Source organism: Oncorhynchus keta, chromosome 24, assembly GCF_023373465.1.
Source record: "Oncorhynchus keta strain PuntledgeMale-10-30-2019 chromosome 24, Oket_V2, whole genome shotgun sequence".
In the NCBI taxonomy this organism is placed as follows: Eukaryota; Metazoa; Chordata; class Actinopteri; order Salmoniformes; family Salmonidae; genus Oncorhynchus; species Oncorhynchus keta.
This window is the reverse complement of record NC_068444.1, coordinates 6,900,489-6,917,092: the sequence shown is the minus strand read 5'-3', so window position 1 is coordinate 6,917,092 and position 16,604 is coordinate 6,900,489. Positions and strand designations below refer to the sequence as shown.

The window sequence follows — 16,604 nt, the reverse complement described above, 5'->3', positions numbered from 1 at the left end:
AGGGAAGGAACCAAAGGGAGGGACATATATAGGGAAGGAACCAATGGGAGTGACATATATAGGGAAGGAACCACAGGGAGGGACATATATAGGGAAGGAACCAAAGGGAGTGAATAGGGAAGGAACCAAAGGGAGGGACATATATAGGGAAGGAACCAATGGGAGTGACATATATAGGGAAGGAACCAAAGGGAGGGACATATATAGGGAAGGAACCAAAGGGAGTGAATAGGGAAGGAACCAAAGGGAGTGAAATATATAGGGAAGGAACCACAGGGAGTGACATATATAGGGAAGGAACCAAAGGGAGTTACATATATAGGGAAGGAACCAAAGGGAGTGAAATATATAGGGAAGAAACCAAATGGAGCGACATATATAGGGAAGGAAACAAAGGGAGTGACATATATAGGGAAGGAACCAAAGGGAGTGACATATATAGGGAAGGAACCAAAGGGAGTGACATATATAGGGAAGGAACCAAATGGAGCGACATATATAGGGAAGGAACCAAAGGGAGGGACATATATAGGGAAGGAAACAAAGGGAGTGGATAGGGAAGGAACCAAAGGGAGTGACATATATAGGGAAGGAACCAAAGGGAGTGACATATTTGGGAAGGAACCACAGGGAGTGAAATATATTGGGAAGGAACCAATGGGAGGGACATATATAGGGAAGGAACCAAAGGGAGTGACATATTTGGGAAGGAACCACAGGGAGTGAAATATATAGGGAAGGAACCAATGGGAGGGACATATATAGGGAAGGAACCAAAGGGAGTGACATATATAGGGAAGGAACCAAAGGGAGTTACATATATAGGGAAGGAACCAAAGGGAGTGACATATTTGGGAAGGAACCAATGGGAGGGACAAATATAGGGAAGGAACCAAAGGGAGTTACATATATAGGGAAGGAACCAAAGGGAGTGACATATATAGGGAAGGAACCAAAGGGAGTGGATAGGGAAGGAACCAAAGGGAGAGACATATATAGGGAAGGAACCAAAGGGAGTGACATATTTGGGAAGGAACCAATGGGAGGGACATATATAGGGAAGGAACCAAAGGGAGTTACATATATAGGGAAGGAAACAAAGGGAGTGGATAGGGAAGGAACCAAAGGGAGTGACATATATAGGGAAGGAACCAAATGGAGCGACATATATAGGGAAGGAACCAAAGGGAGTGACATATTTGGGAAGGAACCAAAGGGAGTGACATATATAGGGAAGGAACCAAAGGGAGTGACATATATAGGGAAGGAACCAAAGGGAGTGAATAGGGAAGGAACCAAAGGGAGTGACATATATAGGGAAGGAACCAAAGGGAGTGAATAGGGAAGGAACCAAAGGGAGGGACATATATAGGGAAGGAACCAAAGGGAGTGACATATATAGGGAAGGAACCAAAGGGAGTGAATAGGGAAGGAACCAAAGGGAGTGACATATATAGGGAAGGAACCAAAGGGAGTGACATATATAGGGAAGGAACCAAAGGGAGTGACATATATAGGGAAGGAACCAAAGGGAGTGAAATATATAGGGAAGGAACCAAAGGGAGTGACATATATAGGGAAGGAACCAAAGGGAGTGACATATATAGGGAAGGAACCAAAGGGAGTGACATATATAGGGAAGGAACCAAAGGGAGGGACATATAGAGGGAAGGAACCAAAGGGAGGGACATATATAGGGAAGGAACCAAAGGGAGGGACATATATAGGGAAGGAACCAAAGGGAGGGACATATTTGGGAAGGAACCAATGGGAGGGACATATATAGGGAAGGAACCAAAGGGAGTTACATATATAGGGAAGGAACCAAAGGGAGGGACATATAGAGGGAAGGAACCAAAGGGAGGGACATATATAGGGAAGGAACCAAAGGGAGGGACATATATAGGGAAGGAACCAAAGGGAGTGACATATATAGGGAAGGAACCAAAGGGAGGGACATATAGAGGGAAGGAACCAAAGGGAGGGACATATATAGGGAAGGAACCAAAGGGAGGGACATATATAGGGAAGGAACCAAAGGGAGGGACATATATAGGGAAGGAACCAAAGGGAGGGACATATATAGGGAAGGAACCAAAGGGAGTGACATATATAGGGAAGGAACCAAAGGGAGGGACATATATAGGGAAGGAACCAAAGGGAGTGACATATATAGGGAAGGAACCAAAGGGAGGGACATATATAGGGAAGGAACCAAAGGGAGTGACATATATAGGGAAGGAACCAAAGGGAGTTACATATATAGGGAAGGAACCAAAGGGAGTTACATATAGAGGGAAGGAACCAAAGGGAGTGACATATATAGGGAAGGAACCAATGGGAGTGACATATATAGGGGAGGAACCAAAGGGAGGGACATATATAGGGAAGGAACCAATGGGAGGGACATATATAGGGAAGGAACCAAAGGGAGGGACATATATAGGGAAGGAACCAAAGGGAGTGACATATTTGGGAAGGAACCAATGGGAGGGACATATATAGGGAAGGAACCAAAGGGAGTTACATATATAGGGAAGGAACCAAAGGGAGGGACATATATAGGGAAGGAACCAAAGGGAGAGACATATATAGGGAAGGAACCAAAGGGAGTGACATATTTGGGAAGGAACCAATGGGAGGGACATATATAGGGAAGGAACCAAAGGGAGTTACATATATAGGGAAGGAACCAAAGGGAGTGACATATATAGGGAAGGAACCAAAGGGAGAGACATATATAGGGAAGGAACCAAAGGGAGTGACATATATGGGAAGGAACCAATGGGAGGGACATATATAGGGAAGGAACCAAAGGGAGTTACATATATAGGGAAGGAACCAAAGGGAGTGACATATATAGGGAAGGAACCAAAGGGAGGGACATATATAGGGGAGGAACCAAAGGGAGGGACATATATAGGGAAGGAACCAATGGGAGGGACATATATAGGGAAGGAACCAAAGGGAGTGACATATATAGGGAAGGAACCAAAGGGAGAGACATAAATAGGGAAGGAACCAAAGGTAGTGACATATATAGGGAAGGAACCAAAGGGAGTGAATAGGGAAGGAACCAAAGGGAGTGAAATATATAGGGAAGGAACCACAGGGAGTGAAATATATAGGGAAGGAACCAAAGGGAGTGAATAGGGAAGGAACCAAAGGGAGTGAAATATATAGGGAAGGAACCAAAGGGAGTGATATATATAGGGAAGGAACCAGAGGGAGTGACATATATAGGGAAGGAACCAAAGGGAGTGAATAGGGAAGGAACCAAAGGGAGTGAATAGGGAAGGAACCAAAGGGAGTGACATATATAGGGAAGGAACCAAAGGGAGTGAATAGGGAAGGAACCAAAGGGAGTGACATATATAGGGAAGGAACCAAAGGGAGTTACATATATAGGGAAGGAACCAAAGGGAGTGACATATATAGGGAAGGAACCAAAGGGAGGGACATATATAGGAAAGGAACCAAAGGGAGTGACATATATAGGGGAGGAACCAAAGGGAGAGACATAAATAGGGAAGGAACCAAAGGTAGTGACATATATAGGGAAGGAACCACAGGGAGTGACATATATAGGGAAGGAACCACAGGGAGTGACATATATAGGGAAGGAACAACAGGGAGTGACATATATAGGGAAGGAACCAAAGGGAGTGAATAGGGAAGGAACCAAAGGGAGTGAAATATATAGGGAAGGAACCACAGGTAGTGACATATATAGGGAAGGAACCAAAGGGAGTGAAATATATAGGGAAGGAACCACAGGGAGTGACATATATAGGGAAGGAACCAAAGGGAGTGAATAGGGAAGGAACCAAAGGGAGTGAAATATATAGGGAAGGAACCACAGGTAGTGACATATATAGGGAAGGAACCAAAGGGAGTGAATAGGGAAGGAACCAAAGGGAGTGAAATATATAGGGAAGGAACCACAGGGAGTGACATATATAGGGAAGGAACCAAAGGTAGTGACATATATAGGGAAGGAACCAAAGGGAGTGAAATATATAGGGAAGGAACCACAGGGAGTGACATATATAGGGAAGGAACCAAAGGGAGTGAATAGGGAAGGAACCAAAGGGAGTGAAATATATAGGGAAGGAACCAAAGGGAGTGAATAGGGAAGGAACCAAAGGGAGTGAAATATATAGGGAAGGAACCAAAGGGAGTGAATAGGGAAGGAACCAAAGGGAGTGAAATATATAGGCAAGGAACCAAAGGGAGTGACATGTATAGGGAAGGAACCAAAGGGAGTGACATATATAGGGAAGGAACCAAAGGGAGTGACATATATAGGGAAGGAACCAAAGGGAGTGACATATATAGGGAAGGAACCAAAGGGAGTGACATATATAGGGAAGGAACCAAAGGGAGTGACATATATAGGGAAGGAACCAAAGGGAGTGAATAGGGAAGGAACCAAAGGGAGTGACATATATAGGGAAGGAACCAAAGGGAGTGACATATATAGGGAAGGAACCAAAGGGAGTGGATAGGGAAGGAACCAAAGGGAGAGACATATATAGGGAAGGAACCAAAGGGAGTGACATATTTGGGAAGGAACCAATGGGAGGGACATATATAGGGAAGGAACCAAAGGGAGTGACATATATAGGAAAGGAACCAAAGGGAGTGACATATATAGGGGAGGAACCAAAGGGAGAGACATAAATAGGGAAGGAACCAATGGGAGTGACATATATAGGGAAGGAACCAAAGGTAGTGACATATATAGGGAAGGAACCACAGGGAGTGACATATATAGGGAAGGAACCACAGGGAGTGACATATATAGGGAAGGAACCAAAGGGAGTGAATAGGGAAGGAACCAAAGGGAGTGACATATATAGGGAAGGAACCACAGGGAGTGATATATATAGGGAAGGAACCAAAGGGAGGGACATATATAGGGAAGGAACCACAGGGAGTGACATATATAGGGAAGGAACCAAAGGGAGTGAATAGGGAAGGAACCACAGGGAGTGACATATATAGGGAAGGAACCACAGGGAGTGACATATATAGGGAAGGAACCACAGGGAGTGACATATATAGGGAAGGAACCAAAGGGAGTGAATAGGGAAGGAACCAAAGGGAGTGAAATATATAGGGAAGGAACCAAAGGGAGTGATATATATAGGGAAGGAACCAAAGGGAGGGACATATATAGGAAAGGAACCAAAGGGAGTGAATAGGGAAGGAACCAAAGGGAGTGACATATATAGGGAAGGAACCAAAGGGAGTGATATATATAGGGAAGGAACCAAAGGGAGTGAAATATATAGGGAAGGAACCAAAGGGAGTGATATATATAGGGAAGGAACCAAAGGGAGGGACATATATAGGGAAGGAACCAAAGGGAGTGAATAGGGAAGGAACCAAAGGGAGTGACATATATAGGGAAGGAACCACAGGGAGTGACATATATAGGGAAGGAACCACAGGGAGTGACATATATAGGGAAGGAACCAAAGGGAGTGAATAGGGAAGGAACCAAAGGGAGTGAAATATATAGGGAAGGAACAAGAGGGAGTGACATATATAGGGAAGGAACCAAAGGGAGTGAATAGGGAAGGAACCAAAGGGAGGGACATATATAGGGAAGGAACCAAAGGGAGTGACATATATAGGGGAGGAACCAAAGGGAGAGACATAAATAGGGAAGGAACCAATGGGAGTGACATATATAGGGAAGGAACCAAAGGTAGTGACATATATAGGGAAGGAACCACAGGGAGTGACATATATAGGGAAGGAACCACAGGGAGTGACATATATAGGGAAGGAACCAAAGGGAGTGAATAGGGAAGGAACCAAAGGGAGTGACATATATAGGGAAGGAACCACAGGGAGTGATATATATAGGGAAGGAACCAAAGGGAGGGACATATATAGGGAAGGAACCACAGGGAGTGACATATATAGGGAAGGAACCAAAGGGAGTGAATAGGGAAGGAACCACAGGGAGTGACATATATAGGGAAGGAACCACAGGGAGTGACATATATAGGGAAGGAACCAAAGGGAGTGAATAGGGAAGGAACCAAAGGGAGTGAAATATATAGGGAAGGAACCAAAGGGAGTGATATATATAGGGAAGGAACCAAAGGGAGGGACATATATAGGAAAGGAACCAAAGGGAGTGAATAGGGAAGGAACCAAAGGGAGTGACATATATAGGGAAGGAACCAAAGGGAGTGATATATATAGGGAAGGAACCAAAGGGAGTGAAATATATAGGGAAGGAACCAAAGGGAGTGATATATATAGGGAAGGAACCAAAGGGAGGGACATATATAGGGAAGGAACCAAAGGGAGTGAATAGGGAAGGAACCAAAGGGAGTGACATATATAGGGAAGGAACCAAAGGGAGTGACATATATAGGGAAGGAACCACAGGGAGTGACATATATAGGGAAGGAACCAAAGGGAGTGAATAGGGAAGGAACCAAAGGGAGTGAAATATATAGGGAAGGAACAAGAGGGAGTGACATATATAGGGAAGGAACCAAAGGGAGTGAATAGGGAAGGAACCAAAGGGAGGGACATATATAGGGAAGGAACCAAAGGGAGTGATATATATAGGGAAGGAACCAGAGGGAGTGACATATATAGGGAAGGAACCAAAGGGAGTGAATAGGGAAGGAACCAAAGGGAGTGATATATATAGGGAAGGAACCAGAGGGAGTGACATATATAGGGAAGGAACCAAAGGGAGTGAATAGGGAAGGAACCAAAGGGAGTGACATATATAGGGAAGGAACCAAAGGGAGTTACATATATAGGGAAGGAACCAAAGGGAGTGACATATATAGGGAAGGAACCAAAGGGAGGGACATATATAGGAAAGGAACCAAAGGGAGTGACATATATAGGGGAGGAACCAAAGGGAGAGACATAAATAGGGAAGGAACCAAAGGTAGTGACAATATATAGGGAAGGAACCACAGGGAGTGACATATATAGGGAAGGAACCACAGGGAGTGACATATATAGGGAAGGAACCACAGGGAGTGACATGTATAGGGAAGGAACCAAAGGGAGTGAATAGGGAAGGAACCAAAGGGAGTGAAATATATAGGGAAGGAACCAAAGGGAGGGACATATATAGGGAAGGAACCAAAGGGAGTGAAATATATAGGGAAGGAACCACAGGGAGTGACATATATAGGGAAGGAACCAAAGGGAGTGACATGTATAGGGAAGGAACCAAAGGTAGTGACATATATAGGGAAGGAACCAAAGGGAGTGAAATATATAGGGAAGGAACCAAAGGGAGTGAAATATATAGGGAAGGAACCAAAGGGAGGGACATATATAGGGAAGGAACCAAAGGGAGTGAAATATATAGGGAAGGAACCAAAGGGAGGGACATATATAGGGAAGGAACCAAAGGGAGTGAATAGGGAAGGAACCAAAAGGAGAGACATATATAGGGAAGGAACCAATGGGAGGGACATATATAGGGAAGGAACCAAAGGGAGTGACATATATAGGGAAGGAACCAAAGGGAGTGAAATATATAGGGAAGGACCAACTGGGAGTGACATATATAGGGAAGGAACCAAAGGGAGTGACATATATAGGGAAGGAACCACCGGGAGTGACATATATAGGGAAGGAACCAAAGGGAGTTACATATATAGGGAAGGAACCACCGGGAGTGACATATATAGGGAAGGAACCAAAGGGAGTGACATATATAGGGAAGGAACCAAAGGGAGTGACATATTTGGGAAGGAACCAAAGGGAGAGACATATATAGGGAAGGAACCAAAGGGAGTGACATATATAGGGAAGGAACCAAAGGGAGTGAATAGGGAAGGAACCAAAGGGAGTGACATATATAAGGAAGGAACCAAAGGGAGTGACATATATAGGGAAGGAACCAAAGGGAGGGACATATATAGGGAAGGAACCAAAGGGAGGGACATAAATAGGGAAGGAACCAATGGGAGTGACATATATAGGGAAGGAACCAAAGGGAGTGACATATATAGGGAAGGAACCACAGGGAGTGACATATATAGGGAAGGAACCAAAGGGAGTGACATATATAGGGAAGGAACCACAGGGAGTGACATATATAGGGAAGGAACCAAAGGGAGTGACATATATAGGGAAGGAACCAAAGGGAGTGACATATATAGGGAAGGACCAACTGGGAGTGACATATATAGGGAAGGAACCAAAGGGAGTGACATATATAGGGAAGGAACCACAGGGAGTGACATATATAGGGAAGGAACCACAGGGAGTGACATATATAGGGAAGGAACCAAAGGGAGTGACATATATAGGGAAGGAACCAAAGGGAGGGACATAAATAGGGAAGGAACCAATGGGAGTGACATATATAGGGAAGGAACCAAAGGGAGGGACATATATAGGAAAGGAACCAAAGGGAGAGACATATATAGGGAAGGAACCAAAGAGAGTGACATATATAGGGAAGGAACCAAAGGAGAGACATATATAGGGAAGACATATATAGGGAAGGAACCAAAGGGAGTGAAATATATAGGGAAGGAACCAAAGGGAGGGACATATATAGGGAAGGAACCAAAGGGAGAGACATATATAGGGAAGGAACCAAAGGGAGAGACATATATAGGGAAGGAACCAAAGGGAGTGACATATATAGGGAAGGAACCAAAGGGAGTGACATATATAGGGAAGGAACCAAAGGGAGAGACATAAATAGGGAAGGAACCAAAGGGAGTGACATATATAGGGAAGGAACCAAAGGGAGGGACATATATAGGGAAGGAACCAAAGGGAGAGACATATATAGGGAAGGAACCAAAGGGAGTGACATATATAGGGAAGGAACCAAAGGGAGGGACATATATAGGGAAGGAACCACAGGGAGTGACATATATAGGGAAGGAACCACAGGGAGTGACATATATAGGGAAGGAACCAAAGGGAGGGACATATATAGGGAAGGAACCAAAGGGAGAGACATATATAGGGAAGGAACCACAGGGAGTGACATATATAGGGAAGGAACCACAGGGAGTGACATATATCGGGTATGAAATCAGGGAGGTGATGGAGTCCAGGTGAGTCTAATGACACGCATGTGCGCATAACGATGGTTACAGGTGTGCGCCATAACGAGCAGCGTGGTGACCTAGATGCGTGAGAAGGAGCACACGTGACACCGAACCAAAATTATGAGAAAGCAAAAAGACAACTATTGGAACGCTATCTGTCCCTAAACAGCCTTGCTATTGGGAAAATAAATAAACAATTTTGTTTGTTCTTCACTGGTTGACCTTTTCTCATGGCAACGAGACCCACATCTGGCTGCTGTGATTGTCACAATGCGTCTTTTCTCCTAATATATATGGTAGTTTATTCATGTTTGATTTCTTTACGATTCCTTTGTGGGTCTGTGTAATCTGAGGGAAATATGTGTCTCTAATATGGTCCTACATTTGACAAGAGGTCAGTTTCCACCTCATTTTGTGGGCAGTGAGCACATAACCTGTCTTCTCTTGAGAGCCAGGTCTGCCTACGGCGGCCTTTCTCAATAGCAAGGCTATGCTCACTGAGTCTGTACATAGTCAAAGATTTCCTTCATGTTGGGTCAGTCACAGTGGTCAGGGATTCTGCCACTGTGTACTCTCTGTTTAGGGCCAAATAGCATTCTAGTTTGCTCTGTTTTTGAATCTTTCCTGTGTGCCAAATAGTTATATTTTTGTTTTCTCATTATTTGGTTGGGTCTAATTGTGCTGCTGTCCTGGGGCTCTGTGGGGTCTGTTGATGTGTGTCAACAGAGCCCCAGAACCAGCTGGCTGAGGGGACTCTTCTCTAGGTTCATCTTTCTGTAGGTGAGGGCTCTGAGTCTGCTCTAGGTTCATCTCTCTGTAGGTGAGGGCTCTGAGTCTTCTCTAGGTTCATCTCTCTGTAGGTGAGGGCTCTGAGTCTTCTCTAGATTCATCTCTCTGTAGGTGAGGGCTCTGAGGGGACTCTTCTCTAGGTTCATCTCTCTGTAGGTGAGGGCTCTGAGGGGACTCTTCTCTAGGTTCATCTCTCTGTAGGTGAGGGCCTTGTGGTGGAATGTGTGAGCATCACTTCCTTTTAGATGGTTGTCGAATGTAACAGCTCTTTTCTGGATGTTGCTAACTAGCAGGTACAGTCCTAATTACGCTGTGCATGCATTGTTTGGGGTGTTGTATATAAATGATTATTTTGCAGAATGCAGAGTCTCTGGGTGTTTGACTCCAGACCTCACAACTGTAGAGGGCAATGCCTTTGACAACTGATTCAAGTATTTGTCTGCCAGATCCTAATTCTACATTCCTTTTGATGGCATAGAAGGCCCTTCTCGCCTTGTCTCTTAGATCGTTCACCTCCTTGTGGATGTTTCCTGTGGTGTTGATGTTTAAGCTGAGGCAGGTGTAATTCTTTGTGTGCTCTTGGGTGACAGTGTCTAGATAGAATTTGTATTTGTTGTCTTGGCTACTGGACATTTTTTGGAACACCATTATTTTTGTCTTACTGAGATCGACTGTCAGGGCCCAGGTCTGACAGAGAATCTGTGCAGAAGATCTCTCTCTCTCTCTCTCTCTCTCTCTCTCTCTCTCTCTCTCTCTCTCTCTCTCTCTCTCTCTCTCTCTCTCTCTCTCTCTCTCTCTCTCTCTCTCTCTCTCTCTCTCTCTCTCTCTCTCTCTCTCTCTCTCTCTCTCTCTCTCTCTCTCTCTCTCTCTCTCTCTCTCTCTCTCTCTCTCTCTCTCTCTCTCTCTGTGTGTGCATAACCCTCTTCAGCCCCTAGACCAGGGACACAACCCTCCTCAACCCCTATAGTTTTGGTTTCAAGACCAGACAAGAGCAAGGCAGACAGCGTGAATTGAGAGCAGCACATATTGATTCTCAGTGGTCACCCAGACAATGTAAAAGAAGCATCTGGACATTAAGAGGGGAGGGAGAGAAACAGAGAGAGTAAAAGAGAGAGAGCTACAGAGATATACAGAATAGATTTAGACAATTTAAAATGCACCAAGCAGCTCCTACCTCACCACTCCTCTCCTCTGCAGGCAGTCCTGTCCTTGTTCACAGTGATGTAAATGTAGCCATGGAACCACAGTGCCCCCTACAGGTTATCAGGCAGAATGCAGATGTACCACAGACAGACTGTGGGCTCAGTGCTCAGTGTCTGCTCTCCTGTCTGTCAGTTCTGACAGGACACCTGTTCAATGGGAGATTTATGTCCTTAAGGCGTTATGCATAATGCTAGACTGAAATGGACACTTCTGTAGATCTGAGAGGATTGGATAGATGGGAGCAACATGGTCACATTTCCACCTAGCCAATCAGAAGGCAAGATTCATTTATAAGGAGAGATAAGAGAGGAGAGAACAGAGAGGAGAGAACAGAGAGGAGAGAAGGAGAGAACAGAGAGGAGAGAACAGAGAGAACAGAGAGGAGAGAACAGAGAGGTGAGAACAGAGAGGAGATAACAGAGAGGAGAGAACAGAGAGGAGAGAACAAAGAGAAGGAGAGAGAAGGAGAGGAAGTAAGCAGGGACCTGCCCTCTTCCTGTCCCGTGACAAGTGCCTCCTCATGAACACTGGCCAGCAATAGTTGGACGTTCATACATTTCCCTCTCTAAACACTCAAGTCGGTGTGTGTGTGTGTGTGCCTGTGTGTGTGTGTGTGTGTGTGTGTGTGTGCCCCAAAATTATGAGAAAGCAAAAAGACAACTATGTGTGTGTGTGTGTGTGTGTGTGTGTGTGTGTGTGTGTGTGTGTGTGTGTGTGTGTGTGTGTGTGTGTGTGTGTGTGTGTGTGTGTGTGTGTGTGTGTGTGTGTGTGTGTGTGTGTGTGTGTGTGTGTGGCATGGACGTCTCCACCACCTTTCCCCCCAGACATTCCACAAGGTCGTACACACTAAGCACCGTAAAACAGTTGTTCTCTCCCAGACAGTCGAATGCAGCAGGAATCCTTGATAACAATCTCCTGATAGGGTCTGTGGTATATGAAAAGGAGAAGCAATTCTATTGGCACTAGCTTGACAATGACTGTATCCAAAATAGCGACTAATCAACAGATAAAATCTTCTGTTAAACAATAGTAAAAGTGTCTCAACCTATTTCCTGAATACACGTTTCAGCTAACGGAACAATTGATTAGCTACAACATTCAAAGTGATTGTAGTAGTTTAAGAATATTCCAACATTATGTGTACCATATATTAACATATTAATGTTGTGAAATGATCTGTAACTTTGGTTCCTGGGGATATGGATTGTTGTCCATAATGTGAATAATGAGTCTAGTCGGAATCAGGACAGAATAGCTGGTGAATGTATTTGCTCCACTGCACATTTTGGCTCAAAACCCAAAATCCATCTGTCCCTATATCCCTGTACTGCCTCTCTCCTAGAGGCTGATATTATTCAACTGGTTTGTCATTTCACTGTTCAACAGAGAGACCAGGGCAGTCTCTCCATCTGTCCCTATATCCCTGTACTGCTTCTCTCCTAGAGGCTGATATTATTCAACTGGTTTGTCATTTCACTGTTCAACAGAGAGACCAGGGCAGTCTCTCCATCTGTCCCTATATCCCTGTACTGCTTCTCTCCTAGAGGCTGATATTATTCAACTGGTTTGTCATTTCACTGTTCAACAGAGAGATCAGGGCAGTCTCTCCATCTGTCCCTATATCCCTGTACTGCCTCTCTCCTAGAGGCTGATATTATTCAACTGGTTTGTCATTTCACTGTTCAACAGAGAGATCAGGGCAGTCTCTCCATCTGTCCCTATATCCCTGTACTGCCTCTCTCCTAGAGGCTGATATTATTCAACTTGTTTGTCATTTCACTGTTCAACAGAGAGACCAGGGCAATCATTTCACTGTTCAACAGAGAGACCAGGGCAGTCATTTCACTGTTCAACAGAGAGACCAGGGCAGTCTCTCCATCTGTCCCTATATCCCTGTACTGCTGATTACATCTCTGTACTGCTGATTACATTATGTGTACCATATATTAACATATAACATATATATGATATTATTCAACTGGTTTGTCATTTCACTGTTCAATAGAGAGACCAGAACAGTCATTTCACTGTTCAACAGAGAGAGACCAGGGCAGACATTTCACTGTTCAACAGAGAGAGACCAGGGCAGACATTTCACTGTTCAACAGAGAGACCAGGGCAGTCATTTCACTGTTCAACAGAGAGACCAGGGCAGTCATTTCACTGTTCAACAGAGAGACCAGGGCAGTCATTTCACTGTTCAACAGAGAGACCAGGGCAGTCATTTCACTGTTCAACAGAGAGACCAGGGCAGTCATTTCACTGTTCAACAGAGAGACCAGGGCAGTCATTTCACTGTTCAACAGAGAGACCAGGGCAGTCATTTCACTGTTCAACAGAGAGACCAGGGCAGTCATTTCACTGTTCAACAGAGAAAACACTTCTCCCTGCCAGGGACATTAATTCTACTTCCTGCGGCAACAGGGCAACAATCACGTTAGCACTAGAAGATTCCCAGCCTCTGTCCATCCCCTCAGCACTGTGGGCATGTGATGGGGGGGTTCATATTTTAGAGAGATGGAGATTGATAGATGGGGCCTCTGGGGGTTTGGGTGGCAGTGTCCACTGGGCAGCATGTCCGGGCTCTGACAATACTTATTATTGGACATAGTCTGGGCTGCATCACAGGCTGAAGGGTTGAAGTGGTGTCGGGTGGCCAGTAGAGGGCACTCTTCCCGCTACTCTAAGGAGATCCCAATGTCCCAGGGCAGTGAAGGGGACATTGCCCTGCGTAAGGTGCAGTCTTTTGGATGAGACTCTCATTTTTGTTTTGTTTTCACATGCCACTTATTGTAAGAATAGGTGTCCTGGCTAAATTCCCAACCTGGCCCCACTTCCATCATGGCCACCCAATCATTACCCCTCATTCCTAATTGGTTTATATCACTCCTCAATTCCCCAGCATATAGCTGATGTGTGATGGCACAACATTTGTTTCTGTGCATCACCCAGGTGGTGGATGACGTGAACGCAATAAATTATTATTATTATTATTATGTCAAAGTGACGTCATTCTCTCTCTCTGGTTGAACTCAGACTTCGAACAAACCTGTCCATCCACCCGATAGCCAGCTAGCTAGTTAGATAGTTATGCTGGGAACTACAGCCGGGGAACTACAGCCGGGGAACTACAGCCGGGGAACTACAGCCGGGGAACTACAGCCGGGGAACTACAGCCTAGGGAACTACAGCCTAGGGAACTACAGCGAGGAACTACAGTCGGGGAACTACAGACGGGGAACTACAGCCGGGAACAACAGCCAGGGAACTACAGCCGGGGAACTACAGCAACTACAGCCAGGGAACTACAGCCGGGGAACTACAGCCGGGGAACTACAGCCGGGAACTACAGCCGGGGAACTACAGCCGGGAACTACAGCCGGGGAACTACAGCCGAAACGACAGCCGGGGAACTACAGCCGGGGAACTACAGCCGGGAACTACAGCCGAGCAACAGACAGGGAACTACAGGGGAACTACAGCGGGGAACTACAGCCGGGGAACTACAGCCTAGGGAACTACAGCCTAGGGAACTACAGCCGGGGAACTACAGCCGGGGAACTACAGCCGGGGAACTACAGCCGGGGAACTACAGCCGGGGAACTACAGCCGGGGAACTACAGCCGGGGAACTACAGCCGGGGAACTACAGCCGGGAACTACAGCCGGGGAACTACAGCCGGGGAACTACAGCCGAGCAACGACAGTCGGGGAACTACAGACGGGGAACTACAGCCGGGGAACTACAGCCTAGGGAACTACAGCCGGGGAACTACAGCCGGGGAACTACAGCCGGGGAACTACAGCCGGGGAACAACAGCCAGGGAACTACAGCCTAGGGAACTACAGCCGGGGAACTACAGCCGGGGAACTACAGCCGGGGAACTACAGCCGGGAACTACAGCCGGGGAACTACAGCCGGGGAACTACAGCCTAGGGAACTACAGCCTAGGGAACTACAGCCGGGGAACTACAGCCGGGGAACTACAGCCGGGGAACTACAGCCTAGGGAACTACAGCCGGGGAACTACAGCCGGGGAACTACAGCCGGGGAACTACAGCCGGGGAACTACAGCCGGGGAACTACAGCCGGGGAACTACAGCCGGGGAACTACAGCCGGGGAACTACAGCCGGGAACTACAGCCTAGGGAACTACAGCCTAGGGAACTCACAGCCGGGAACTACAGCCGGGAACTACAGCCGGGGAACTACAGCCTAGATGTTGAACTGACAGCCGGGGTCTGGTCTTTTTACAGCCGGGAACTACCGGGAACTACAGCCGGGAACTACAGCCTGGAACTACAGCTGGGGAACTACAGCCGGGGAACTACAGCCGGGGAACTACAGCCTAGGGAACTACAGCCTAGGGAACTACAGCCGGGGAACTTACAGCCGGGAACTACAGCCGAGGAACTACAGCGGGGAACTACAGCCGGGGAACAACAGCCGGGGAACTACAGCCGGGAAGTACAGCTTAAGAACAACAGCCGGGGAACTACAGCCGGGGAACTACAGCCTAGGGAACTACAGCCGGGGAACTACAGCCGGGGAACTACAGCCGGGGAACTACAGCCGGGGAACTACAGCCGGGGAACTACAGCCGGGGAACTACAGCCGGGGAACTACAGCCGGGAACAACAGCCGGGAACTACAGCCTAGGGAACTTAAGCCGGGAACTACAGCCGGGGAACTACAGCCGGGGACTACAGCCGGGGAACTACAGCCGAGCAACGACAGCCTAGGGAACTACAGCCTAGGAACTACAGCCGGGGAACTACAGCCGGGGAACTACAGCCTAGGGAACTTCAGCCGAGCAACGACAGTCGGGGAACTACAGACGGGGAACTACAGCCGGGGAACAACAGCCAGGGAACTACAGCCGGGGAACTACAGCCGGGGAACTACAGCCGGGGAACTACAGCCGGGGAACTACAGCCGAGCAACGACAGAGTGAATTGTTCGGTTTATTTCACATTAAAATCACATTGGTTGACAACTCAACCAAATGTAAATCAAAGGTAGATGTTGAACTGATGTCTGTGCCCAGTGGGTCTGGTCTTTTTACAGACGAGCACTCAGAAAGATGAGGATATAAACTGTCCTGTTTTCACTCTGCATATCTTCTCTGCCAAGTACAGAACTCAGAGCAGACATCTTAATGAACTCAGAGCAGACATCTTAATAATGGACTCAGAGCGGACATCTTCAGAACTCAGAGCGGACATCTTAATGAACTCAGAGCAGACATCTTAATGAACTCAGAGCAGACATCTTCAGAACTCAGAGCAGACATCTTCAGAACTCAGAGCAGACATCTTCAGAACTCAGAGCAGACATCTTCAGAACTCAGAGCAGACATCTTAATGAACTCAGAGCAGACATCTTAATGAACTCAGAGCAGACATCTTCAGAACTCAGAGCAGACATCTTCATGAACTCAGAGCAGACATCTTCAGAACTCAGAGCAGACATCTTCAGAACTCAGAGCAGACATCTTAATGAACTCAGAGCGGACATCTTCAGAACTCAGAGCAGACATCT

General features: G+C 46.5%; 1 protein-coding gene across 1 annotated transcript in view; it reads left to right on the top strand.

Annotated features, from left to right (window-relative positions):
* Positions 1–16,017, top strand: part of LOC127911273 (serine-aspartate repeat-containing protein F-like) — a 51,845-nt gene extending 35,828 nt beyond the window's left edge. The window contains exons 3-4 of the mRNA XM_052477434.1: positions 14,184–15,164; positions 15,320–16,017. Of these exons, the coding sequence (XP_052333394.1) occupies positions 14,184–15,164; positions 15,320–16,017 (1,679 nt within the window). The remainder of the gene's footprint in view (positions 1–14,183; positions 15,165–15,319) is intronic.
* The last annotated feature ends 587 nt before the right edge of the window (positions 16,018–16,604 follow it).